The 26,898-nt window shown below is 38.7% G+C and overlaps 1 protein-coding gene across 1 annotated transcript in view; it reads right to left on the reverse strand.

Moving 5' to 3' along the window:
- Nucleotides 1-26,898, reverse strand: part of LOC124778026 (structural maintenance of chromosomes protein 4-like) — a 324,000-nt gene that overhangs the window by 187,631 nt on the left and 109,471 nt on the right. The window contains exon 5 of the mRNA XM_047253608.1: nucleotides 10,410-10,597. Within this exon, the coding sequence (XP_047109564.1) occupies nucleotides 10,410-10,597 (188 nt within the window). The remainder of the gene's footprint in view (nucleotides 1-10,409; nucleotides 10,598-26,898) is intronic.

Here is a 26,898-nt window from a genome sequence, read left to right on the forward strand (position 1 = left end):
TAGGGAAGGAAGAGATGATTAGTCCATACAGATATGCAAAAAGAAATGAGGAAGGAGTTAAATTGGCTGATTTTTGTAAAAGAAATTGTTTGATTGGGGGCAACATGTGATTCTGGAAGAAAAGCAGCCAAAACATAACAATATAAGGTTTGGGAGAAAAAAGGACAAAGACTGTTATTGACTAATTTCTGGTGGAACAGTAAAATTGTAGACAGTTAATGGATGTACCTGCTTTCGATGGATAACATCAACTAGTGGTGGCAACAATGAGGACGTATAAAATGTGGAAATTAAAATATAGGAAGGTAAAAGAAAAGTAAATGGAATTATTTAAGCTCAGAATCCCAAGCACTGAATGTTTAAGTGTAGAATGGGGTAAGTTGAAAGAGGCATTTTGTAAGCACTGCAGAGAACATGTGTGGCAGATTATCTGGAAGAGAGAAGGATAAGGAGAGATAATGGCAGAACAAGCAGGTGAAAGTAGCAGTAAAAGAAAACAAGAAAACATGCAATAATGGAACAGAGACAAAGAGCAAAGAAGTATAAGGAAATTCCACAAAAGCAAAATGAAATGTTAGAAAGTGGTAGCAGAAGTAAATGCGAAAAGTTAGAAAAGGATGTTAATGATGTGAAAGGGTGCCGTATGCAATTACAAGGAGTATGGGGAAGGGAAGCACTTACACAAATCTGGTGAAAAGGAAACGTGGAGGGCTGATAATGTAAACAGAGAGGATAAAGAAAACCTGGGAAGAGAGCTCTGCCAAACTACTAAATGTGAAAAACAGTAATGAAAAGGGAACAGAAGTAACACAGGACTCCTTGATGAAGAGAAAAATATTAGCATTGCAAGTGGAACTAGGAGTTACAAGAATGAAAACAGCAAAGGCAGCTAGAATTGATGAAGTAAGTGTCGACAAGATAAAGGCAGCTGGACCTACTGGGCTACAATGGTTATGTAGATTGCTAAGATGCACGTGCATTCAGAAATGTATGCCTGAAGAATAGGGAAAGGAAATAATAATTCCATTGTTCAAGAAGGGAGACAAATATGTACATGATAACTATTGAGCAATCACACTCATATTGTAAGTAGCAAAAATAGTGGAGAGGGTACTGGAAAGAAGATTGAGGGAAAAAGCGGAAGGTCAGTTAGAAGAGAAGCAGGCTTTTGACATAGTACATCAACAACAGTCCAAATCTTTAGTATGAGAAAGTTGATGGAAAGGCATTAAGGGCATGGGAAAGTTCTGGTGATGATATTTATTAATGTAGTGAAATCATACAATAGTGTCCCCAGGGGAAAAAAATACGGGAAATGATGAAGAGAAAGGAATTGGAAAGTCAGAAGAGCTGATTAGTTTAGGAATATCACAGTGTTGAGACAAGGAAGTGCTGTGTCACAATTATTATTTATAAGCATGATGGATGAAATCATAAAAGATGCAAAAGAAAATCACAGAGAAAGGGAGATAAAGTTATTGCTATTTGATGATGATGACGTTCTGTTGTGGGGAACCAACAGTAAGGATGTACAAGAACAACTAGACATTTTCTATGGAAAAATTGTGAAATACGGCATGAACTGCAATGTGGAGAAAAGCAAGACTATTATGGTAACCACAGGAGACAGAGAAGGGAAAGAACAAATTAATATTAAAGGACAGGCTATTGTAATTGTGGACAACTTTAAATATTTAATGCAGAATGAAAGGACTTAGGCTAGATTAACAAAAGTGTGCAACAGAGCAATGCATTTTACCAGTGTTTGAGGTACTTAGTCTGGGAAAGGGAAGTGCCAATGAAGTGTAAGCAAGTGCTGCACAAAACATAATTTACACCCATATTGACATATGCATCAGACACCTGTACAGTTGTAAGAAAAGAAGAGAGTAGAAACCAAGCCAGTGAAATGAAATTCCTAAGAAGTTTATGTGAGAAAATGAAGAGACAGGTTGAGAAATGAAGATGCTAGGAAGTAGAAAAGTTGAATTGAAAGGAGTAGGTTGGAATGGTTTGGACACGTAAAAAGAATGGGAGATGGAAGAATACTAAAACAAATGACAGAGACCAAGTTTTAGAGGAAGGAAGAAGGAAGGTTATTAGAGATTAACGCCTCATAAATTTGAGGGCAAGAGGGGGACCCAGATCACGATGGACTGACTCGATGAAGAACAGATTACAAAGAAGGAATGTGGACTGGAAAAATACAGTTTTAGAACAAGAATGCTGGAGAGGTGTGGAAGTCAAGAAGTAGCATAAATGTCTCAATCTGGCCTAGTGATGGATAAATGGGAAACTGAAGATGATGTGTAAAGTACATTTTCTTATGTTACTCATACGGACTTGGGTGCCGCCACTTTTTGATTCCCGGATTAGGCTACATCCTCATATGATTAAATACTAGATATCAAAAACATTTAGAGATAAATGATATGAAATATTTACAAAAAATGTATTCATATTGCTATGATGTTAGGTGAAAACTAAAAATTAAAAATCTGAAACAGACTGGGAAAAAGTGAGAATGACTGAGACAGTCTTGTTGGTCATCAACACAAACTGGAAATGTATATTCCTCAAACCAGAGAAACAGAGAATAAACTTTTTAAAAAAGGTTCTTCAACTTTGATGCCATATGCAACACTTTTCTTGGGAAACTTCAAATTTGGGCATGGATTTATTGCATTATTTTCGTGCTTTATTGCTTTATTTTTATGTTTTCTGTTTTCAGTACTGACTAGCCATAGCTAAAGTTGAATGAAATGTATTTTGAAAGCTACATTCTTTAGATTGGATATGCAGTGGTATGTATATAACTAGATGAATGTGGGAAATCTTCCAAAACCACCCTCAAATTGGATGATAGAACCAACTTTTATCAACCAAGGACTGAACCAAGGCAATCCTTATCTTTCCAGTTTGGTATCACTGTGTAAATGTGCCAACTAGAATGCAGGATTCACAGTTCTATGAATACATATGATACTGTGTTATATCCTCTAGAGCTGAGAAGGTCCCAGTTCCTGGAAAGGACATCTTTCAGACCTTGACATTCATACTTTTGTCCTCTCTTCTAGCACAGAAAATTGTATTCTCTCTTTTGACTGGTGCATCTGGGCTTACAGATTAAGTATAGATGTAGACCATATATGTCCAAGTTCTTCAGTGTCATGTAAAACTGAATGTAGAATCAAAGTGTCTTCTTTGTCCACATACAAATGGTAAACTATTGTTATCATTCCATTGTGCAACAAGGAAAGGAGCACAACGGACTCATACGCAAAATAAGCGAAGCTGGTTCCCCGGACGGACCCGTACGTCTCGTACACTCATATCTCATGAACAGGTGTTTCAACACTAACGTGCAGGTTAAACAATCAACACAACATGGTATCCAAGCTGGAGTACCCCAAGGAAACATCCTAGGGCCCATTCTTGTTTAACCTGTACATTAACGACTTCCCAGCAACACAAAACACGACGTTAGCCATCTACGCGGATGACACTGCCATCCTTGTGCAAGATTGGAAACCGTCGAACATCAATTCACGAATACAGACAGCACTCAGAACAGCTGAGCCTTGGTTGGAGTGATGGTGTATTAAAGTAAACGTCGACAAGTGCGAAGCAGTTCTGTTCATACGTAGACCGAAACTACTGCGCAAACATCAACACAGTAGACCGATAACACTACATACACGCCCAATACGTTTCCGAGAGAGAAAGTCAGATACCCAGGTGTCTGGCTGGACCGGAAACTTACATGGGGGGATCACATCGAGTACGTTGCCAACAGAGCACACGTGAGGCTCAAACAGCTGTACCCAATGCTCAACAGGGAAAGCACACTGAACAGGAGGGTGTCGAGGTCCATATACATGACACTGATTAGACCTTTGATGACGTACGCAGTTCCCGTCTGGGGATATGCAGCTCCTACACGACTGCGCCGCCTGCAGATCATACAGACTGCTACGAATCATTAGCAACGCTCCACGCTACACACGCACCATGGATCTCCACCATGAATACAGCCTTGATACCCTCAAGGAAGTATTCAAAAAACCCGCCACACGACTATACAGGAACTCGAGACACTCGAACAATTCTTTCATCCTCACTCTAGGAAACTTCGATCACAACCATAGGTGGTAGCACAAGCGGCCAAAGACACTACTAGCTAGGGCATAGCCACCTATGGTAAACTATCATACACTAACAAGCGACAAACGTCGGCAAGCCCCTGCATATCAGCAACACTGACTGGTAATTACCAGCTGCTATTAGAGCCGACCAACAGGCCACAGCAGGGACACTGACGAGCTTGCCCACAGACGCACAAACAAACTGCCAACATTACCTTTCACTGTGCACCCAATATATGACCTATCGGACACAAAAATGATAATAAACCTAACTGTTGCAGGTTGCTGACGCTGAACGAGAGTTCTACACCGGCACCCAGCGGCAACCTCCGAGCAACACAGCTGCACAACGTCAAAGATATCGACATGCATGATACCCACTACTAACAAAGCCTACCCTTGCACGACCTATCGCAGGCAGCAAGACATCCGCTACTGTTCTTACCAGCCGACCTAACTATCGCAGACTTTTTTTTCCCTTGGCTCTTGCCTTGGCACTTTTTTTCCTTTGCCCTTCAAACTGCTACCCTTTGTTCAAATTCTACCAAATCTTATCTCCAGATGAGCACATATTAATGGTTAACCTTAACCAGATATACGCAAACATTGCAGTACCCACATCCTACGACACCTCACATTAGTGAAAACTATCCCTTATGCAGAGATGGCAGTAGACCTATTGAGTTGGCCATCATGCCAGTGTGGGTGTGGAGGGGCACCACCATTTTTTTTTCTTTCTTTTTTTTTTAAGGGAAAGGAGCGTCATTGTGGGGATTGGTCACAGATGGAAAACAGATATACTGCTGCCATTTTTATGTTGCACAAGGGTTCTGCATGTTAGGGTGTCGGATTGGTCCCTGTGGGCAGCCTAATAAGGGCTGTAAGAGGAAGCAACAGAGGAAAGATTGAGACCACTACTTCAGCACTGTTCTGTGAAGGTTTGCTTTGACTACAGAATAGTGTCAAAGCTGTCACTGCATCAAGTAACCCACATAATTTCATGAAGAAAGAGTGACAAGATTTATAGTGACTGCAAAAGCCAAAATATTTCTTGTCATGCTAGGCAATATTAACTCTGCAGTTTAACAAGAGTTGCATACAACCATTTCCAGGAATCTGTGAGAATTCTGTAATGAAGAGAAAGCCTTTACCTATATTCCTGGTGAGGAACAAGTGCATCATCTTGCTCCACCTCCCACCCTTATGCCCTCCTCATGCCTTCATAGACATATATGGCTGGGAGGTGCCTCATTTCCCAAATGTAACTTTGTGGTGTAGAGGCATTGTCTTTGACCAGTAATCAAAATGTCTTATTTCCCAAAACTGATCCCAGCCACTGATTAAATTCTGAATAAAGCTCATTACTAATGGCAGCTGAAGATTTCTGGTGGTGTCACCTTTGTTGTGACAGTGGCTTTGTCGAAGAGGGCAAAGGAGCGGAGAGAGGTTCGGGGCACCCTACTGCCCTTGGGATGGGAAACTGTCCCTAAAAGGCAGAAGAACCAGCAACGAGCAAAGGCATGAGGATCTGGAAGACAATGGAAGCCACTGCATTAAAGACACACAATGTCTAGCCTCAGGACAAGTGGTTTGTAAACGGAAAAGTGTTGAAATGATTTCTCCATTGGCAAAAGACTCCAGATTAGTCCCCCACTTGGAATTCCAAGAGGGGACTGCAAAGGGGGAGGTGACAATGAGACAAAGACTGAACACCCTATGAAATGGTAACATTCTTCAGGTTGGAGTTTGGAATTGCAGAAGCTGGAATGTGTAAACAAAAATAATGAATTTTTGAAAATATTATGTGGTGCCTTTGCTTTTGTAAATCTAAACTGATCATCATCCAACAAATCTCCTTTCTTGTTCAGTCTTCTATATATTATTGTCGTTGTGGCTTCAGCTGCCAGAGACTGCAGTCAAGTGAGTGTGAGTTTCGTTTGCACGTGTGTATGTGTGTGTGTGTGTGTGTGTGTTTGGTGAAAATGTTGGAATGAGGCAGATATAGGAGACAACTGTAGAGGAGATGAATCTGTCACATGGTGTTGAAGCAAATTGGATGTAGTTGGTGTCTGATGAGAGAAGTTATCTTGCATGAGTCAGTGAGTGACAGAAGTGTTAGGTATAAATGGGTAGACAAAAATTATAGTGTGTTATCGCATCAGCCACAGGCAGGCTATCACAACCACAAAAGGGATATGCAGGCTAGCCACTTGCACAGTTCTGCAGCTGGGTGCAATGTAATGAGGGCCTAGCTTCTGCACTGTAGAATTTTACTATCAGCAGTGGGATAGATTGCCATATGTTGTAGAACAAGGCAGAGTTTCCATAGCCGACTATACCTGTACAAATTCATGAAGAGGTATTCAACTGGTCAACATAATCTCTACCCACAACATTAGAGATCCCCCTCGATATTGGTCTCTTTTCACAATGTTTGGATAACGAAATGGTGTTACACATTCCCTAGAGATGTGAATCCATCGAGGATCACTATCCAGAACAAATCTGGCTCAGCTGTGAAAAGAACATTGGCCCACAGTTTGACCGTCCAGGTAGCATGTTGGCAACTCCACTCTAGACATTAGCTTCTGAGAAGAAGCATCAGAGGTACACATGCAGTAGATCTCTGACAATTAAGACCACTCTGCCAAAGCCTTCTGTACACTGTTTGCTTCAATGCAACGAATCAACTGGACGCTGCAAGACAGATGCCACTTGCCGTGCAGTACTAAGGTGGTACCGCCATGCCCTTACAGCCAAATACATCCTCTCTTCCTGATGTCACATGTGGTCAGCCCTGCCCTGATCTTTGGGATAAAGTTTTGGTCTCTATAAACAGTCGCCACATCTGAGAAACAACAGATAGATTCATGTTAAGGCATTAGGGCACATCAGTTGCGATTATCCTGCTCGCATTCTTCCTACGGCTCTCTACCACAGAGAGTCTGGTAGGCGTCTTCTCTGTGCCATACTGTACCGTCTGTGACTGTGTACACAGTGATTGTGGAAGTGTAACTACCCAGAAAACACTACCCCATTTGATAGGCCCCCCTTATGTCTCCATTGGCGTGGTTGTCTGTTGACTGAAATGCTGTCTTCCTTGAAGAACGTGATTGTACAGGCATGTACTGATAATTTGTTTGATTATATTGTGAATTAGACACAGGACAGGGAAACAGTGGTTTGTTGCTTTAATTTTGGACACCCATGTAGATGTCCAGAGGCTACCTCTAGTTATAAAACACCCTACCACAGTGAGCATAAATACTCCCAACTTAGAAGCTGGAAGACGCACTTCCACGGATGTCTTACACTCAACCGGCACCATCTCTGTGCCAAACATCAGCCGATTGTGTGGCCCAGTAGCTACAGCTCCATTAAGCAGCAGCATCAACTAGATGAAGCCAATGATCTACGAGGCATCATCTAGTCCTGATGGTACCAAGCTTCAAACTTGATCCGCCGAGGGAAGATCACTAATTGGGTGCCATTGCCTGACACTCCATCCAGTCTCTAAGAGTCCTGGATTCAACTTGGGGCATCTGCATGCCCCTGCCAGCCTTCTTGGGCAGTGTGCTGTTTATGCCAGCACAGCCGTCTAAGCTCACTGTACTTTGGGTCACCATGGGCACCAGCCGCTGCTTTGCTGTCACAACGTCCCACTGCTTTGCTGTCACAACATCCTGATATCACAGTGAACTGACTCACTGTCCACTAGCCACAGTTGGTTCCAGAGTTGCAGTCACTGACCTCCTACACAGAACAATCGATTAATAAGGAATATTGTTGTTGATTCAGCATTCTTGACTCCACACTTGCTGTGGTAGTGGAAGATCCCACCCCACAGCCCCCAAAATACATCACTTTAGGGGCACTACTGGCCACCCTGCAACAAGTGTCAGTGTAGAAGTCATAGCACAACTCAATCACTACAACTGCTATGATTTCTTTGTTAGTAAAAGATTAGATCTCACTTTCTCCTCATATAATGCTGCCTTCTTTCCTTGATAAGGAGTCATTATGATGCACAAGGGTCATTTATTCATTCATCATGTTACATATATCCCATTAGCCCACTGGTTACTACTGGCTTCTGTTGGAAACCACCATTGTAAGACAAAGATATCTGATGGTACACTGAGGTACTTCTACAAATGTAGTGCATTGTAGCAGTCACCAACAGCATTCAAATCGAAGTTGGCATGGAAACAGTGCTACATGAATGTAGGAGATTGTGACATACAGTAAGTGTATTCAGAGCTATTGTGACATAAATTTAAGTTTTTACCACTGATTTTATTACTGGTTTCAAAATGAAACCACTTGGGCAGTATGTAGTTTCAATACAAAATTTATTAAAATTTAGGCCCATTTTTGCTGGTTACTTAGTATTTAGGACTATAATTTGTTTTGGGTATTATGAGTTCATGGAAGCTTTGAGCTGTGGGATTGGGCCTAGGAAAAATGTGAATTTACTTTCAGATATATCACATCACATGGTTGTGAACAGTATGTCTTAGTGTTCCAAAGTGAAACAATCTCCTTAAAATAATCAATTCTTTACTTTTTGCCAATTTCTTCTTGTATTCATTGCTTACTATGATAATAAATGTTAATTTCATAAAAATTTTCAAAATCATATGCCAAAATGAAACCATTTCCTTAAAACAACTGGGCAATTATTTTTGCCGATTTCTTCTTGTATTGACTGCTTACTACAATAATAAAGGTTACTTTTCTGGAAGATTTACAAATTATATATATTTTTTCAAATTGTTCGGACTCAAAGGGTTAAGGAGAAGAACTTTCAGGAAAGACTGCAACATCATTCAATAGCACAGGCATAAAAGAAACGCAATGTCTCGAAGGAATGAAATAGGACTACTACTGTCCAAGCTCTATGTTACTCACTTACAAATTAATGTTACTTTCAATTCCAAATTTATGCATATACAAGTACATGTGGTTATCTGTGAAGAAATGTTACTCTAAAGAATAGATGCAAAATTCTGTACACGTGAACCTTGTGTGAGCTAGCGAGTAGCTGTAAATGCAGAGAAATATAAGTTTATACAAGTAATGAATTATAAAAACCTGTCACCTTCGATTACGTGATTAATAACTCTCAAATGGAGTCAGTCATATATTGTACCTGGTAATAATAATGTCTAACAATACGAAGGCTGGGTACAAGCAACACTATAGGACACGGGCTGATGTCTTCTCATTTATAAAAAACAGGGCCAACAACAAAATTCCAAATTCCAACACTGAACACTAGTCATGCTCCTTGTGACACTAAACAAATCATATGAGTAAAGTAAAGGTAGTCCACTTTTCTTTTTGGTTATAAGGGAGCACTTTTTCAGGTAGGATCCATTTTCCAAGGTGCTGAATTGTATTAAATCACATTTCAGGTCTAGTTTTCTGAGGTGGCACTGTGTATATCTCAGTCATTTTAAGCAAATTATTTCATAACTTCATTTGTGAACATCCTTGTTGGTTAAGTAAACAGAGTACAAGCTCTGTTTGTTAAAAACTTAGGGTCATACGCAAATGTACCCTCCTTAATTACTGCTATTTTGACAGACATTTTACTTGGCAAACACTGGCTAGCTTGAGAAAGGCCATAGCCTGATGTCAGTTACTGACTAAATAACATCTGTTTCAGTTGCAACCCTGGTTTGTCTCTTTTTGCATCACAATCTAAAAATGATTTTCTGCCCCACTGTACCCAGCACACTGGAGTTATGAAATAATTATGTCTTTAAGCTGTGGACTAATGCTGTGCTTAACCTGTAAGAACTGGTTTCATGAACAGTAAAAATCTGGTCTTTGTCATCCCTGTTATGTTATCTATAAAACAATGATCATTTTATGGGAGAGAGAATTTTCTGGTCTTCAGGCTATGTGAGCATCATGTAACAAAAATTACTATGTTTTCTATTGTTATTCAATGAGTGGCAAAAATAGCTATGCTAAATACAATACTAAAGGTAGAGACTTATAAACACATCTTGTTTAACACGATGACAACATTCTACTCACCAAGTGGCAGCAGGAGAAAACACACACAAAAGTGCAAGCTTTCAGAGCCAGTGGTTCCTTCTTCTGGCAGAAGGGTTGAAGGGGAAAGGATGAGGGATGAAGGAAAAGGACCGGCAAGTTTTCCTAAATTATATTATCAAAAATTAATTATTTTGTTGATATGATATAAAAAAGAATACCAAAGAAATTAATTTTGTATACAGAGAATAAACTTACTCATATTTTTGGTGCAAAATGTGTGTTAAACGAGCTATTTCATTCTTTGCTTGAAGATGGAGAACAGTTCTTTCTCTTTCTTCCCTCAAATTTTCCATTTCATCTTTTGCTATATTTCTTGCATTTTGTTTTTCTTCTACAATAGATTTAATTTTTTCTAGCTTCTCAGAGATGATCTGGCATCGATACTGCAAAGAAAAGTGTCATTAGGTTACAACTGTTTTCAGTAAATGTAACTTGGCTTCTCACTGAATAATATATCATGTCTAGATATGATGGTGTTTCCAACAAAGTACTAAAGATTGGTTCCTGTATAATAAATCCTGTCTTATCTGAAATATGTAACGCATCACCAACACAATGTATTTTCCCAGAGAGACTGAAATATCCCGTTGTTAATCTCCTCTTTAAGAAAAGTGATAAGAGAGGTCAATAGCTAACAGTCTGTTTCCCTACAGGTATCATTTTCCAGAATTTTAGAGAAGAATATGTATTCTAGAATATTAACTCTCCCGAGCAACAATAATATCCTTAGTAAATCACAGTCTGGATTTCAGAAGAGTGCTCTACTGAGAATGCCATTTAAATGTTCATGTACCAAGTTTTACAAGCATTAAATAACGAAATATCGCTGTTTGGTATTTTCTGGGACCTATCTAAGGCATTTGACCGTGTGAATCACAATATTCTTCTACATAAACTGCAGTTTTATGGGACTGATGGGTACATCTAACCAAAGGAATGCAGAAAAAATGGAAAGTACTGTGCCGCATGTGTTCTACAGGCTTAATTTATTAAGGTTAACCAGTTTTGACTTGCGAGGCACTGAGTAATTTAACCAATGTAATCCGAGGACAATATTCTGACTGGGGAGAAACCACTTAGGATCAGTCTTGGGTCTGCTACTGTTCCTCATAAATGTAAATGATTTTCCAAATAGTAATAGTAGTAGTAGTAGCTTTATTCATCCGTAGATCTCTTTTTACAAGGATATAGGAGATGTCAAATTATTTACAAGTTTAGACCAATTTAAAATTAGCTAATTCATATACACATATATTTAAAGACTCCTGGTATACAATACTTTTTTTACAAATAACTTATTAAATAATGTAATGCCACACCGTTCACTCATAACTCACTATCAGTCACTGCACACACTATACACACATTGTTTCATACCCCCCCCCCCCCCCCCCCACACACACACAGGTGATCTCTGGGCCATTTTCTGTACTGCAACTTCCCACTTGCTATCCTGAAAAACTGAGTCAGAATCCCTCCACAATGAGTGAGATGTTGAGCTGAGAAAGAGGAAGAGGTGTTAGTATCGTACCATGCACAGCTTGGGGGTAAGTATTTCTAGAAAGGAAAAAAGAAGGAAAAAACATAAAGTGAAGGTGTTATGTGAAATGTTTTATAATCATTATCATTATTATTGTTATTTATTTGTACAACATTTTTTTATCAAACTCCTACTCTGTTTTATATAAGTAATCCTTCAATGTATAAAATGTATTGCATAATGTATTTTTTCAATTTCTTTAATCTCTTTTGGTAATTTACTGTACAGTTTTATTCCTTGGTAGAAAATGCTGTTTTGAGTTTTATGTTTATTTTTTCTTGGTAAATGTAAGTTGAGTCTATCTTTTGTTGCATGGTCATGGACAGAGCTGTTTGTGCAGTAATTACCAATGTTATTTTTGATGTGTATAATTGACTGGTAAATGTATTCACACGGAGCAGTTAAAATCCCCAGTGTTTTGAACAGATCTTTACAATGAGCTCGACTAGTATTTTTGGTTTTTATTCTTAAGGCTCTTTTCGGGAGTTTGAAAATTGTGTTCATATTTTGTGCGTTTGTTCCCCCAAAAAAATGCCATAGGTAAGAATTGAGTGTAAATATGAATAATATGTAACTAAAAGACACTGCATGTTACACGCTAAGGGCATAACATGCTGATGACATTCTGTTTGCAAGTACCTTTGTGTATTCACACCACTTCAACTGAGAATCAATATTCATTCCTAGAAATTTTACATTTGTTACACTGTCTATGGAGGTGCCATCTACATTTAATTTAACATTGTCATTTTCTCTCTTCAAACTGAAATTTATGGCATTTGTTTTCTTTATGTTCAATGTCACTTTATTGCTTATTGACCAATCATAAACTTCCTTGAGAGTTTCATTTGCTTTCTCGGCAAGGAATTCTCTTGTTTTCTCAGAGACTATAATATTGCTGGCATCATTGGAGAGAATTTTTTCACCATGGGTAACACTAGTGGGAAAAGCATTGATGTATACCAGGAATAGTATTGGTCCTAATATGCTACCTTGTGGAGCCCCTATATTTATGTATTTTGGTTCTGATAAGTGTTTTACTAAATGTTTACATCTTTTTTGAAGTATGTGTTATCTCTACTCTTTGTGCCCTACCTGCTAGGTATGATCGAAACCAGTCATTAGATGCCCCTCTTATTCCTAATGCTTCTAATTTATTTAATAGAATCTTGTGGTCAACTGTATCAAACACCTTAGAAAGATCCAAAAATATCCCTGTGACACACTCATCTTTATCAAGAGCGTCAAGTACAACTTTTGTGAATTCTACTATGGCTGACTCCGTATTTTTGCCACTTCGGAAATCAAACTGTGAATCCTTTAAAAGATTGTATTTATTCAGGTGATTCATTAACCTATCTTTCGTAACTGCTTCTATTATTTTTGAGAATGCTGACAGCAGGGAAATGGGCCGGTAATTTTCTGTGTGTTCTGCAGTACCTTTCTTAAGCAAAGATACAACTCTTGCCTGTTTTAACTGCTCTGGAAATGTCCCTGATGTGGATTCATTTATTATATTTATCAAGGGGCCTTGTATAATCCCTATGCATTGTTTCAGTGCACACATTGGTACTTCATCTAAGCCTGCTGACTTTTTATTTTTTAGTTTTTGAACAGTTTCATTGACTTCATTCTCTGCGGTTGGAAGTAACATCATTCTATTTAGTGCAACATTATTTACAAGTGTTATATTAGTTTTGGGGAAATTTTGCTGTAACTTCTCTGCAATACTTGAAAAATGCTCGTTTACATAGTTTGTTAAGTGTTGTTGATCATTTATTACCTTATCCCCCTCCCTTAGCAGTATGTTATTCTGCGATTGTTTGCCTCTCCCCGTTTCCTTTTTTATAACATCCCAGACTGCTTTGCTTTTATTCTCTGCATTATATATTATTTTGTCATTAAATGATTTTTTTGCAGCAATCAGCACCTTCCTATAGATCTTTTTGTATCTGTGATAGAAATTTAAGAATTCTGGATCACTGTAAATCTTTTTCATGGAACTGAGGTGTTTAAGTGTTTGGGAGGACTTCTTAATACCTGCTGTTATCCATCTGTTTTTGTGAGATGTTGATACAGACACACATACTTTTGGAAATGCCTATTCAAAGTTCAATTTAAACAATGTGGGGAATTTAGAGAATTTCATATTCACATTGGTTTCCTTATACACTTCATCCCAGCTTTGTTTTTCTAGTTCTTCTGAAAAATCTTTTATTCTGATTTCTGATAGATGTCGTTTGTAGGCTTGTAATTTAGGGAATGATTCAATGCCTCATTTTACTGTTGTTATTTGACAGAGATGGTCTGACAGTCTGAGATCTTTTACAGCTACATCACATTTTTACCTGAGCATATTTGTGGCCACATGGTAAATTACTGATGCAGTCATTGTAGTAACCCTTGTTGCACTATTGACCAATAGGGACTTGCCAAAACTTTGAAGGATGTTTAGAAAGGTGCTGCTGGATTCATTTATGATATTAGTGTTGATGTTAATGTCCCCACATAAAATTATGTTGACTTTTGTACTTGAGACTTTATCTAGAACTTCTGTTAATTTATTGAAAAATGTGTCCACACAACCACTGGAAGATCTATACACACACAAAATGAGTAATTTCTTGGTGATATCAAGCCCAGTTAATTCAATAGCTGATATTTCAAAGTGTTTGTCTTCACTTACTGTACTGAGGTCATGTCTTGATTTGATCTGTGTTCCTTTTCTGATATAAATGCATGATCCTCCAACCCTCTGCAGTAAGAGTTTGCCCTTTCATACAATGATAATACTACATGTTGGATTTGTGTGTGTCTACACCAGTGCTCAGTAATAAAAACTACTGTGCAGTCTAACATTCAAACAGAATTGTTCTTTTAGCAGATGACATTAATATTGTAGTCAATCCAAGTATACATGCAGCTGCACAAGAAATGGTAAACAATGTTCTTAAAAGTATCACTGACTGGATTTCTGCAAATGTCTCGTCTTCAATTTTAAAAAGACGTATCATATTCAGTTCTGCACATCTATGGGTACTACACCAATGAATAAGCATAACACATGGTGAGGAAATTATAGGTGGGGTGGAAACTTCTAAATTCTTAGGGGTCCATACTGATAAGAATTTAAACTGGAAAAAGAAAATTCCTCAACTCAAAAACTTAGTCCAGCCACATTTTCACTTAAGAGTCACTGCAAAATTTGGGGAGAGAGAAATCATTAAGTTGACATATTTTCATTCAATAACGTCATATAGAATAACAATTTGGTGTACATGTTCATCTTGTAGACATCAGTTTAAGGTGTCAAGGCTTTTCAAATATTTCTTTACAGTTATTTATTCTCTCATGAATTTCGTTGTAAATAATCCACTGCAGTTCAAAAAGAACAATGACGTATACAATTATGATGAGAGAACAAAAAATGTCATTCATTATGTTACATTAAGATTGCCTTTAACACAAAAAGGGGTGCACAATGCTGCAACCAATATTTTTGATTCCTTACTCGGTGACATAAAAGCCCGAGAGACAGGAAAGTAAAATTTAAAAATAAACTGAAAAAGTTTCTCCTAGACAAGTCCTTCTATCCTGTAGAAAAATTTCTATTATTGTAATTGTAAAAGGTGGTAGTTAGGAATTACTAGCTTGCATTTGATGTCTTATATATATATAACTTATGCAACATCATTATGTTTTGTCAAGCGAATGGTCCATGGAAACTGCAGTGTGACACCACAGATTACACATCTTCAGGTTAGCAGTGAATAACACTTTGCCACAAAATGATCAAATACTGCTATTTTAGAATAATCGTTTATCTCTGGAGTACTTTCATTCAACTGACAGTCTTCTAGCAAGTAAACATTCGTAAAAAATAACAGTGACAGTAGCTTTTCCTGGAGATGTAGTCACAGCCAAATTATGCAAACTTATTATCCAGTCACCACATTATTGTTTTACAGAATCTATATCTGCTTTTTAGTTGGTACTGCACAAATATCATTCTATTATGCACGTGTCCTGAAAGTTAGAATCCATGAAGATCAAGATCAGTTCAAAAAGACTGTGGCCACACGGCAAAGGTTGTTTGTGACGAAATAGTTCATGAGTGAACAACTGTATGGCAGTGTCCAATGGGTACAATATTTCTGCAAGTGACATGTTGCTATCACTGAGTGTGCTGATGAACTGACTGCATCAGAGCTAGTGAGTAGCTTTTTATCTCCTTCCCCCATTCCTCCAAGCTGCTGCTTCATTCACAGTCCATGCTTGGGAATGAGTGCCTAGCTGATGTTTCCTTCCCCCTCCACTAAAATCATCACTTTGTCCATATTGAGCACCCAGTAACATGTTGGTGACGTTTTCACTGTTGCTCCACCTGCTCCTGATGTCAGTTTGTTATGGGATATTTCCTTCTTTTCTTTTTCTTCTTCTTCTTCATTAGGCGAAGTGTGGGTTCATAGCCCTTACTAAAGACGCTGCCACTATCACTATGGATTGGCTGTTCCCTTACTAGAATCTGTATATATCCTTTAATTTCAGAGTCCCAGATATTAGACTTATGGGTCAGAACCTTTGCACGGTCGTAATTCATTAATTCTAATTCCAATAGGTAGCACTCCTCAACTGCTAACTTGTTTGGCGACAGCAGTCTGGTGTGTTGCTGGTGTTCACAGCAGTGATCTTCGATAGTACACACCGACTGACTTACGTATGTTCCACAAAATTGGCAGGTGGATTTAATAGACCCGGACTTGCAAAGTCTGTGATCGTTCTTGTCTCTTAAGATTTTTTGTAGTTTTTTCCATTCTTGCAATTCACACAGTTAATTAGGAATGCACGATACTTTATTATCATAAGCAAGGAAAACAGCTGAGGCATGAACAGAGATTAAGGCAATAAAGTGTTGGCAGTTCGCACCAGCCTAGGTCTGCTAAACCTGCTGAGTTGCTTAACATAGCAGGACTGGATATCAACAAGGAATTAATAATTTTCTATATGTATTGACCACATAGATACTTTTTTATGTAAATTAAGCAAAATTCTAAATAAAGAGTTGGCCACAAAAGTTAATATAATTTTGTAGGGAGACATAAATACTAGGGTCACAAATAAAACTAATATGACCCACAAAAATATCTTTTACAGTTTCAGCATGTACCTTTTGGTCAACAGCTCAAGAAGAGTAGCTGTAACAGCACCAGTAATTGACTACATGCCCACAAATGTGGACACTGAAAAGAGAGGTGTAGCTGTAAAATATCTTGGACTCTCAAAACATTTCTGCCAAATAACAACAGTACAATCAGATATGAAAAAAAATCTGTCAACTGCACACCTAAAACAGACTTTTACCAGAAGCCAAAATGCAAGATTTTTGAGGAGGACTAGCAAATCAAAGTCGGTATGAAGGGTATACAGAAAGCAATGTCAAAGTGAACAATTTGAATTTTGAAAAGGTGTAATCAAAAGTAACCGCATCAGCAGCAATGTCTCACAAAACTGAATAGATAACACAAGATGTCAGACAGTCCTCTCAGACCCTTCTGTACCCCAGTTCCAAGAAAAAGTGTCATAATGGACCAGAGTTCTTAAATTTCTGCCATATAATTATAGGTAATATACAATGCAGTGAATGAACACAAAACATCTGGGATGTCATTAAAAAGGTAACACGGAGAGACCAACGAAAGAATAACAATATACAGATAAGGGAGAAAGGTCCACACCACCTAGCAAACTTTGTGTTGTAGAGAAATTACAAAACAATTTTCCCAAAAAGAAATATAACACCTATAAATAATAATGTATTAAATGCAATTATGTAATTATCAACCATAGAGCATAATGCCAGTAAAACTGTACAAAACAGAGAAATTTAGAAGTAGTAGTCATAGACGGGGATGACGACATCACAGCGGACTCCTCTCCAGATGTCAAGATAGGTCCATCCTTGCAGTCACGGTCTCTGGCTGAGCTACCTGTCACCACCTCCCTCTTCCTGATGTGTCACCACTGTCACTTGCCAGGGCACCACCTGAATAAGGGGGGATGGATCTTGTATCTTAGACTAATAGCAACTCAGCCTCTGACTCAGATGTCAAGACTGACACAGAAAATTGCTGACATAACCGCAATCTGAACTAGGAAGTGCTTGAAACATGCTGTGACTCAGACTAAGAGGTGGTCACAGCGTGGCACATGGTTCCCTCAACTACAGTGCACAGCCAGTATGTATGAAACTATATTGGTCATGCAAGAGCACTTCTGATATCATCTTAACTCATCATGAAAACCTGCCATTGCATATAGACTTGGGCACATTCGGTAGTACTACACTGGAGGACTTCGGCTATTGATATGTTGACTTTGTTTTGGATCGCTGGACTCATAATTCACTTGTTGTACTGTGACTTTTATTTCAGTGTGAGAATAAATCACAGTATTCATCAAGTTTAACATCACTTCCCTGAATTCTCTTGTGTCCAAGTACCCTGGACAATCGCACATTTTTTCCCTTGTCATTGTAGGAGGAGAAGGGAGTATTGAATCTTCTGGGCATATATATTTGCTGAGTACATGCAGAATTTCTTTACTTTTTTTTTTTTTTTTTTTTTTTTTTTTTTTTTTTTTTAAATATATGGGGCACTCAACGTCATGGTCATCAGCAAGTACATGTGTTGCATAGACTTAAGGGTATTCAATGAATCAGAGCAGATGAGTACGTTCTCAACAGTAATATGTGTCATGTGCTCCACAATTCATCCATGAAAGTTTCCATATGACTGTGGGGCTCATTTAAATATAGAATTAAAAACATGTGCCGAAGTGCCTTCTCTCATGAAGTTCAATAAGTTTAAATTTACTCTCAACCTTTTCAGCAGCCAGGATGGCTGTCAGCTACAGCCTTGGATCAGTGTCGAAAGCCTTGAGATGCATAGGTCTCACTGGTGCGTAAACCAGGCATCCATAATCTAGCCAGGTTTGTACAAAAGCTTTACACAGTCCTCAAACTGCACACAGGGCCAGACTGTGATGTGCTGGGACAAAGAACACATTATTTTGTATTGTGGTGGCCACTTGGGTAGATGGGCCAGGAAGGGATGGGGAGGACCTGGCAGGGGCCATACTGGTGATATTCAGACTGTTTAATATTTCTGATGCAAGATAGCAGAACTGCACATCAGCTTCTGCAATGAACATATCAGATATCTCCTGTCTGATTTTATGAGAACATCACTGCAAATATTAATCAACTTTCTGTAACTGCATCGTTTCATAAACAGGTCTTGACAAGTACAAGAAACACTTTGTCCTTGCGCTTTTTCAATTGGGCAAAAAAAAGGTCGTGGTTCAGTTTAAGCGCAATTACAAGTATCAGTTATATACCACCTATATTTTCTCTTGTGTGTGCCATAACTCTCAGGGAAGCTCTTTCTGATTTATTGAAATGATTAAAATATGTTACTATAACCAAGGTACCATGAGCCACCATTTGTACTTTTCCTCTCTCTGATTTCTTGAAATGATTAAAATATGTTACTATGACCAAGGTACCATGAGCCACCATTTGTACTGTTCCTGCATTGATCATCTCTTCCTTCATACACATGCTACCTACAAGTGCACATCCCCCACCACAGACACACACATATATACATACATTTACATTGTTATGCATTCACATGTGCACTGCTTGTGTGAAGGATGGGTAAGCATTTCCACCAGGTGACAATGCCTTAAGATCAGGCATAGTAGCTTAGTATCAGCTGTTGTCTGTGACATATCTTTGTGTGTCCTTGTTGTCAAGAATGTGGAACAATTTATGAATGAAATTAAGCTGTGTCAACTGCATTGTCATCAAAGATTGGACAAATACAACTGTGATGCAATTTATAACTTATGGATGAAATGGCAAAGGAATGGGCATTTATGTGGTAGGCTTGAATATAAATTATCATTCTTTATAACCAATTTTATTTTATGATGAACCAGTATGTATGAGGAATATAGTAGATTGCTAAGTATTTTAAAACTATTTTTGAAAGGTTATTTAATAAATTTAAGTTGAATGTTTAATGAAATACACAACAAAAGAGTTTCTGACTGTCTGAGCTTAATGTAGAAATCCTCTTGAATTTTTGCATACCACCACGGTTACCAAACTTTTCAGCTTCAATACTGAATCCTTCCCCGTCGATAACAATATTAAGGAGGCGGCAAATGCACTTAATTATGCGATCAGTTATGTCAATGGATGTTTCAGTTTCCTTTCTCAGTAATCTCCGTTTATCTATAATTATACCAAATGTGTGTTTCAACAACTTTTCTTGCTCTGGAATGCTTATCATCTTACAGGCTCTTCTTGTTATTCAAACATCAGTGAGAAAAGGAATAAGTTTCATCTCCCAAAATGACGCATGGTAGTTCACGACACATTTTTTTTAAGTTCTGTTGGTGGTCATAGTAACAGTTCCCCATTCATAAAGTTCTTATTTAACATACTTGCTTTGAACCTACCTCCATCTGACTGTTTGCTATAGGCACCAACACCTACAGCTATAAATTTGTAACTGGCACCAGCAATTGTCTCACTTACAAATGAATATACTGCTTGTAATTTCAGAATATGCTGCCAGAATGTTCACGAATTTTTGAAGAGATATTTTAATTCCAAGAACTATGAACAGTTCCTTGTTAGAGGAAACAGAAGTACTGAGACAAATGGAATCGTTTACGAATTTTGTGTGTCTCAAGACGAAAATCATCCTGTAAGGTACTCACTGGCTCCAGTCGATGGACCATTGCCACTACCAAGTACCACATCACTGTAGAGAGAAAAATATTGAAGAAGAATTTTTTGAGCTCACAAATGACTATGGGTTTCAGAGTTCAGTAAACTCCATATCTCTTCAAAGGCAAACATACGTAAAACTTGAGATACAAGACCCTCTTTATAATGAACTGAAGCCTGTGAGTTCTACTTCAAAACAGTGACACTGCAATAATTTACATTACAGTACCATTATACACACTTTTTCTTCTGCTGTTACAGTCCCACAAAAATTGGTGTTCTGTTTTGAAATTTTGTGTTGAATGTTCTGCAGCACCCACTAAAATGTATTATGATTATGAGTCATATGAACAAAAATTTTCAGGGGAATTTCTTAGCTCTTCTTGTAAAAAAAAACACTTCTAAATTTATCACTTTACAGGATGAGCCAATAATCTCCTGTTTTTTCTGGGCTTCAAAATTCTGTAAGTGACAGCACTGTCAAAGCAATATCAATACAACAATGAAGTGATTGTTCTATAAAAGAGCACAAACCGACTGGCAGTGAACAAGTGGTGGCTGTATCTATGTTATCTATTAAGTTGTATGTCAGCTGTTGAAGAATAGGAGTTCCTTTGATGGTGCAGTTTAGCCTGCTAAGCAGGAAAGGGGGTCGGGATAGGAAAGAGGAGGGGGATCTATGACATGTACTTCTCGCAGTTTAAAGTGATTTGAACTGCGTGAGGACAAAACAGACAGTAATTCATATACCTGTCCTGCAGTGTTTGAGGCTACACTGAAGCTGCCCAGTATCCTTTCTATTAAAACAGAAAAAATCAAATGCATTGGCCATAGATCAGAGAGAATAATTTCAAAATTTGGCAGGGTGATATCTGGCGATCCAGTACCAAGTCTACAGAAACACTGTTCTACTTGTCACTGGTTTTATCAAATTAATGTCTTAAAATAAATATTGTTCCCAAGAGTTATGCACAGTTCTTTGAATGTGGAGATAGTGTCAAACAAACAGTGTGGTATTACAGAACGCGCGCACGTGCGTGCATGTTTCTCCTACAAACTGAGAAAGAATTTCATTCCAAAAGCTAGCAAAGCAAAGCTCTGTAGCTTTTGTTTGTGCATCTGTCGACAACACAGCCCTTATGCCTTTCGGTGAGTCATTTCCTTTTCTCCTAAATCGAATGTCCATCCCATTAATGCCAGTGGCTCCAAAAGCTTGCAAATTTTATTGCATTTGTATGTGTGTTCTCCTGGCACCGCTTGATGAGTAGATTTTTTATCTATACAGTTATATTTTATTTTCAAAAAGTGACTACTTTTGTTGATACATTCCACTAATTGTAGGATATGGACAAGAATTAATTTCTCATCTTTTATAATATAAAGTGTAAGCTACCATAAGACCACAGCAGATGATTAAATGGTCTTTTCTGAGGGGGAAAAATCAAATATAGTTTGAATTTTTTTATACATGAATGATTACAATCACATGAGAGTCCAATACTAGGCCTGCACTGGTCACCAGTAATGTGCTTTTCTATCCTGTAGTATCTGACACTACACTAAATCCAAACACTTCCCATCGGTAAGCATGGTAAGCTACATGCTATCACAATTTTTCAATACGAATTTGTAAATCAAGTCCATGTGCTTGACAAATAGCATCATTTTGCAATGATCGCTACCACAATTACGAAAAGATAGTTTATTTAGAAGCTAACGAAAGATGCTTCATTACTAGACGTAAAAATATTTTTTAGCCAAATATTTTCTTCAAAATTTATTGAGGAAGGTTACAGAAATAAAAAAATTCTTAAAATGAAGAGTAGCCTATTTTTTCACAAGTAGAACTTTTATTAAAAAATAAGTTGAGAAATGGCTGTAATGTGGTCTTATATACCTTGAAGTGCTTCACAGCATCAAAATCAGAAAAGCAGATTTTCTCCCTTCACCAGACAAGTCCTGTGACTAGGGCACTTCAAACTGTTCAGTGCCCTTATGGACCTCATCATCAGATGTCTTAGGTGTGGTAGCTACAACAGCTTTGAATCAAATGCCAGGCCCAGAAACATCACCAAACCTTCAAAACACAAAATTGTATTCCTCTTTTGCAGTTATGTGAAATACTATTTCACAATTGTCTGCAGAAACTCCAAAATCAGTATGAGTAACCCACTCTTCCAACCTTCTAATTGAGAGTTGCAACTGTTGACTTTCTGTTGTGAAGTAGGAAGGAGGGAAAAATGAACTATAAAATTATCTTCAAATAAGGAGTATTACACTGGGCTCCTTTATATACTCATTACACTCTTTATAACAATACTGAAAATTGTTATACTTAAAACACTGAATCAGGACACCATTTTCGTTCTCAAATTTAGCCACTCGATATCCTAGAAAACATTGGGATAGGAAGGACTGTATAAGTATAGCAGTAATTCATGGAGATACGTCTATTAGATGTTGCCTCCAAAGGAAGCCTGTTACACACCTGCCTCCTTTTGGTCCAAGTTGCCAATACTGCATCAGTTTCTCTACAGTCCACACTGAGAGTGACTAAGGGGCCTCCTGGTATCTAGAATCCAGACCTGGTGATGATTAACTGTACACTCAAAGGACACAGCATTGTTGGATCTGGAGATCAACGCACCCCTTTTCACAGCCGCAGAATGGTGATTGGATGCCACATCACGGCTGATGGTAACAGTAGACTAGGTGATGCCTCTGGTTGTAGTTCGGGGAGCTCCCCCCCCCCCCCCTCCCTCCTCCATCACAGGGTCCTTCTCTTCACCTCCCTATAGTATAAGTGCTGTAAGTGTTCCATTATGCTTTCTGGAAATCCTTACTGACAGCATCCAATACTTGAGTTAAACTAGTGTAACAAATCTCTCTCTCCTTAATAACACTGCAGCATGCTCAAAAGGTATAACATTTCCAAAGACACGAGGCTCTCAGTAACTCAGGCTCAATGACATGTTGTGGTAGATCCCTGCAGCACATTGTGTGCATAACAGTTCCCAAAAGGAGGAGCAGGCATGAGAGTCACGCAGTAACATCCCTGAGACCATCTTAAACTAAATCTTCATTAGTGTGCAGCAACTTGGAAAATAGCATCACCCTATATGGTGAATGGACTATTACAGCAGTAACTTGCAAGTTGCTATTGACGAGGGAAGACAAGGAATAGTATTCATCACTGACAAACATGGTCACACGATTGGCAGCCCTTTCCTCAGTGATCGTACTTTTGTGTAGCCTGCATAATCTCAGTACTGGTATATTAGTATCTTTAAAATGTGTCACTTGGAGAGAGATGAACAAAAGCCCTAACTGTGCTAATACCAGCTTCTCTACATTTCTCCCGAATATGATCAAATTCCACTACAGTATGGGAGCCACTTTATCAGTGACATTATTCTATGACTACTACTTTATCTTGCTGCTGAGATTATACCCATATCTTAGCTGACAGTTCAGAGGATGGACTGGTTCATTTCCTCTGACATTCATATTCCAGTACTTCTGTAGACGGGTCCTCTTTGAGCTTGACTGTCAAATGAAGTACGGAATGGTATGATAGTTTCTGAACTGTTGTTTTGTTTCTGTCTGTACAACAATTTTATTTCAATGGTAATTTTGGTGCTGCTGAAAGTTTTGGCATAATGCTTGCTGTAATTTGTGACATTCTTTGTTGTGGTTTAACTTGCCTTTTTTTGTCCCCCAAATTCTGCATTTCATAGGCCTCCTTTCTCTTCTGAAATATTTTGGTTTTGATTCCATGCAATATGATCAACAGAATAATTGAAGTAGAATTCAGGAAGTAGCATGTGACTCCAGCTTTGTGAGTTACCTTTCTACATTTGTCAGATGATGTTATTGTGGGCCACAGTGTTGGCACATGAAATAATGCAGGATATTTGGTACATACAGCTACACTTTTAATCAGAGGAAGCCTGCCTTAAAGTACTGTTGGAATTTCAGAGTAGTCAGAACGTTATTATAGTGGTTGCAGTCTTCTCTAGCTCATCCACTGACCCATTTCATAATATTTCGGACACCTGTTTTGTCTCCATTGGACCCTCCTCCAGAAATACCACGGCATCAACATAATGTCACAGCAAGAGACCAAGACTGCTGAACTTAATGACTTTCAGGAGTATACTTGTTTTTTAGCTGTGGATAGTTCAGTAAATCGTGTAGGAATAAAGAGATGACTCACTGAAAGGCAGAAGCGCTGCGTTTTCAACAGATACACAAAAAAGAAGGTAGAGAGATTTGCTTTGCTAGCTTTCGGAATGAAATTCTTTCTCAAGTTGTAGGAGAAACACGACCCCCCCCCCCCCCCACACACACACACACACACACACACACACACACACACACACACACACACACACACACACACACAGAGAGAGAGAGAGAGAGAGAGAGAGAGAGAGAGAGAGAGAGAGAGAGAGAGTGAGTGAGTGAGTGAGTGAGTGAGTGAGTGTGTGCGCGCGCGTGTACGCGGCATGTTTCTGCTGTAGCTTGAAAAGGAAATTATTTCATTACAAAAGCTGGCAAAGCAAAGCAAAGCTACGTAACTTTTGTCTGTGTATCTGTCAACGATGCAGCACTTCTGCCTTTTGGTGAATAATGCTCTTTATTCCTGAATAATTCATTATTCTCAACAAGAAATTTCCGTGCATTATCAGTAAACAGTGTATCGCTCTTCAGCCTTTTTACTGATTATCGTGATGTACTTATCTCTTTTAATAAATAAATTCTGGTGCAGATATACGCTGTGTTGCAGTGTGGACAGAATGCTGCCACACAGAAAACTTTGGGACATAGTGATCCACTTACCATTCAGAAGGCATGCAGCCGACAGTTGACGACACATCTGACCTGCTAGGCACACACATCATTATACCAGTGTGTGGCAAGACTCCTGTGACTGCAGCATCAATGTAGCATTTCTTCAATTGTTTGTGTGTGTCACAGCTGCCAACAGCAAAGTGACTCAGGCAGGGCATAAGGACGTTACAAATAAACACACTCAGTGACCCACTGAGTAATGAAGAGTTTGGCAACAGAGCTCCACTGACCAGTTTGTTGGTCAGGCAACCTCCACCAGGCAGCCGCCTGTCACACTCCTCGAGGTATGAGAATTAATGCCAACAGGCTGTTAAGTCTTTGATAAGCTGCCTCCCGCCATGCTAAGCACTAAGTTCCTACCACATGGCTGCTGCATACTGTTCAGCTGACTACAACCAAACTGCTGTGTCAGCATGTCCATCCCAGAAGGGCATGTGGCCTTCAGGTACGATTGTCTCTGCTACACTCGTATAAAGAAGCCATGGGTCGATGAAAAGCTGTGCCCACTGGGCAAGGGTGCCCACCTGTATCTTTTACAGCTTTATGCAATTATAAAGATTTTTATGTAAACTGTCTTTCTTGTTGTGGTCACTGTTACATCTGACACATTCCTGTCTCCTTGCCTGCTGATTGAACTCACAATGCCCAAGTGAGAGCGTGACTACATCATTCTGAAAATGGAAGAACCTCTCCCCACCCTTCCAGCAATGTTTCTGTTGTCACGTAAGTGTTGACAGAAGTGGAATGGCCCAAGGGAAGATGGATTTCGTTGTTGCCTTATGACACTATTTCAACTAGTATCAGAAGGGCTGGATGATACCTTTGCCATTACAACTGGGGTCAGTGTGTCAACAGACTGACAAGTGGAGCCAAGCAGCAACACCATTATGAGTAAGTGGCAACATGTACATAATGTAACTACATGTAAGTTCCTTGTTTCTGATATTGTGTCCATCATATTTCCTTGCACTGATGTACAATAGGCAAATATGTCAGGACTAGAGGGATGAAGCCATGAAACCAGGCAATATGCACACATTGTAGCCTATTAGGTCATGCGATCCCCATGTACAGTCCCCTGATGTAGTGTGCTGGATGCTTTGACGGAGAGGCATTATGTCAGGCAGCGCAGAAAAAATAAATAGCTAAACCATGATAAGCTTAGAGTCCCTAAGGAAAATAGGTAGGTGTGTGTAGGTTAAATTTAGGCAAGATGGAGCTTGTGTTTTGGCAGACCTAAAGACACTATACCAATGTGGCAGATACCATATTCACTAAACAATCCAATCCATATTATGTATCATTACATAAATTTGGAGACTCAAATATATCTATTCATTTACGTTAATTAGTAGTACATGTGATACCACTGACTACAATACAATACAATTCTTTTCGTAATTCTGTCGTATCTTAAACAGTATCAAGTCCAAATCTGAAAAGAGGGGCGTCAATCAGAAACAACAGTTAGTGCTGAAAGCATATTTATT

The sequence above is a fragment of the Schistocerca piceifrons genome, chromosome 2 (assembly GCF_021461385.2).
Source record: "Schistocerca piceifrons isolate TAMUIC-IGC-003096 chromosome 2, iqSchPice1.1, whole genome shotgun sequence".
NCBI classification, from domain to species: Eukaryota; Metazoa; Arthropoda; class Insecta; order Orthoptera; family Acrididae; genus Schistocerca; species Schistocerca piceifrons.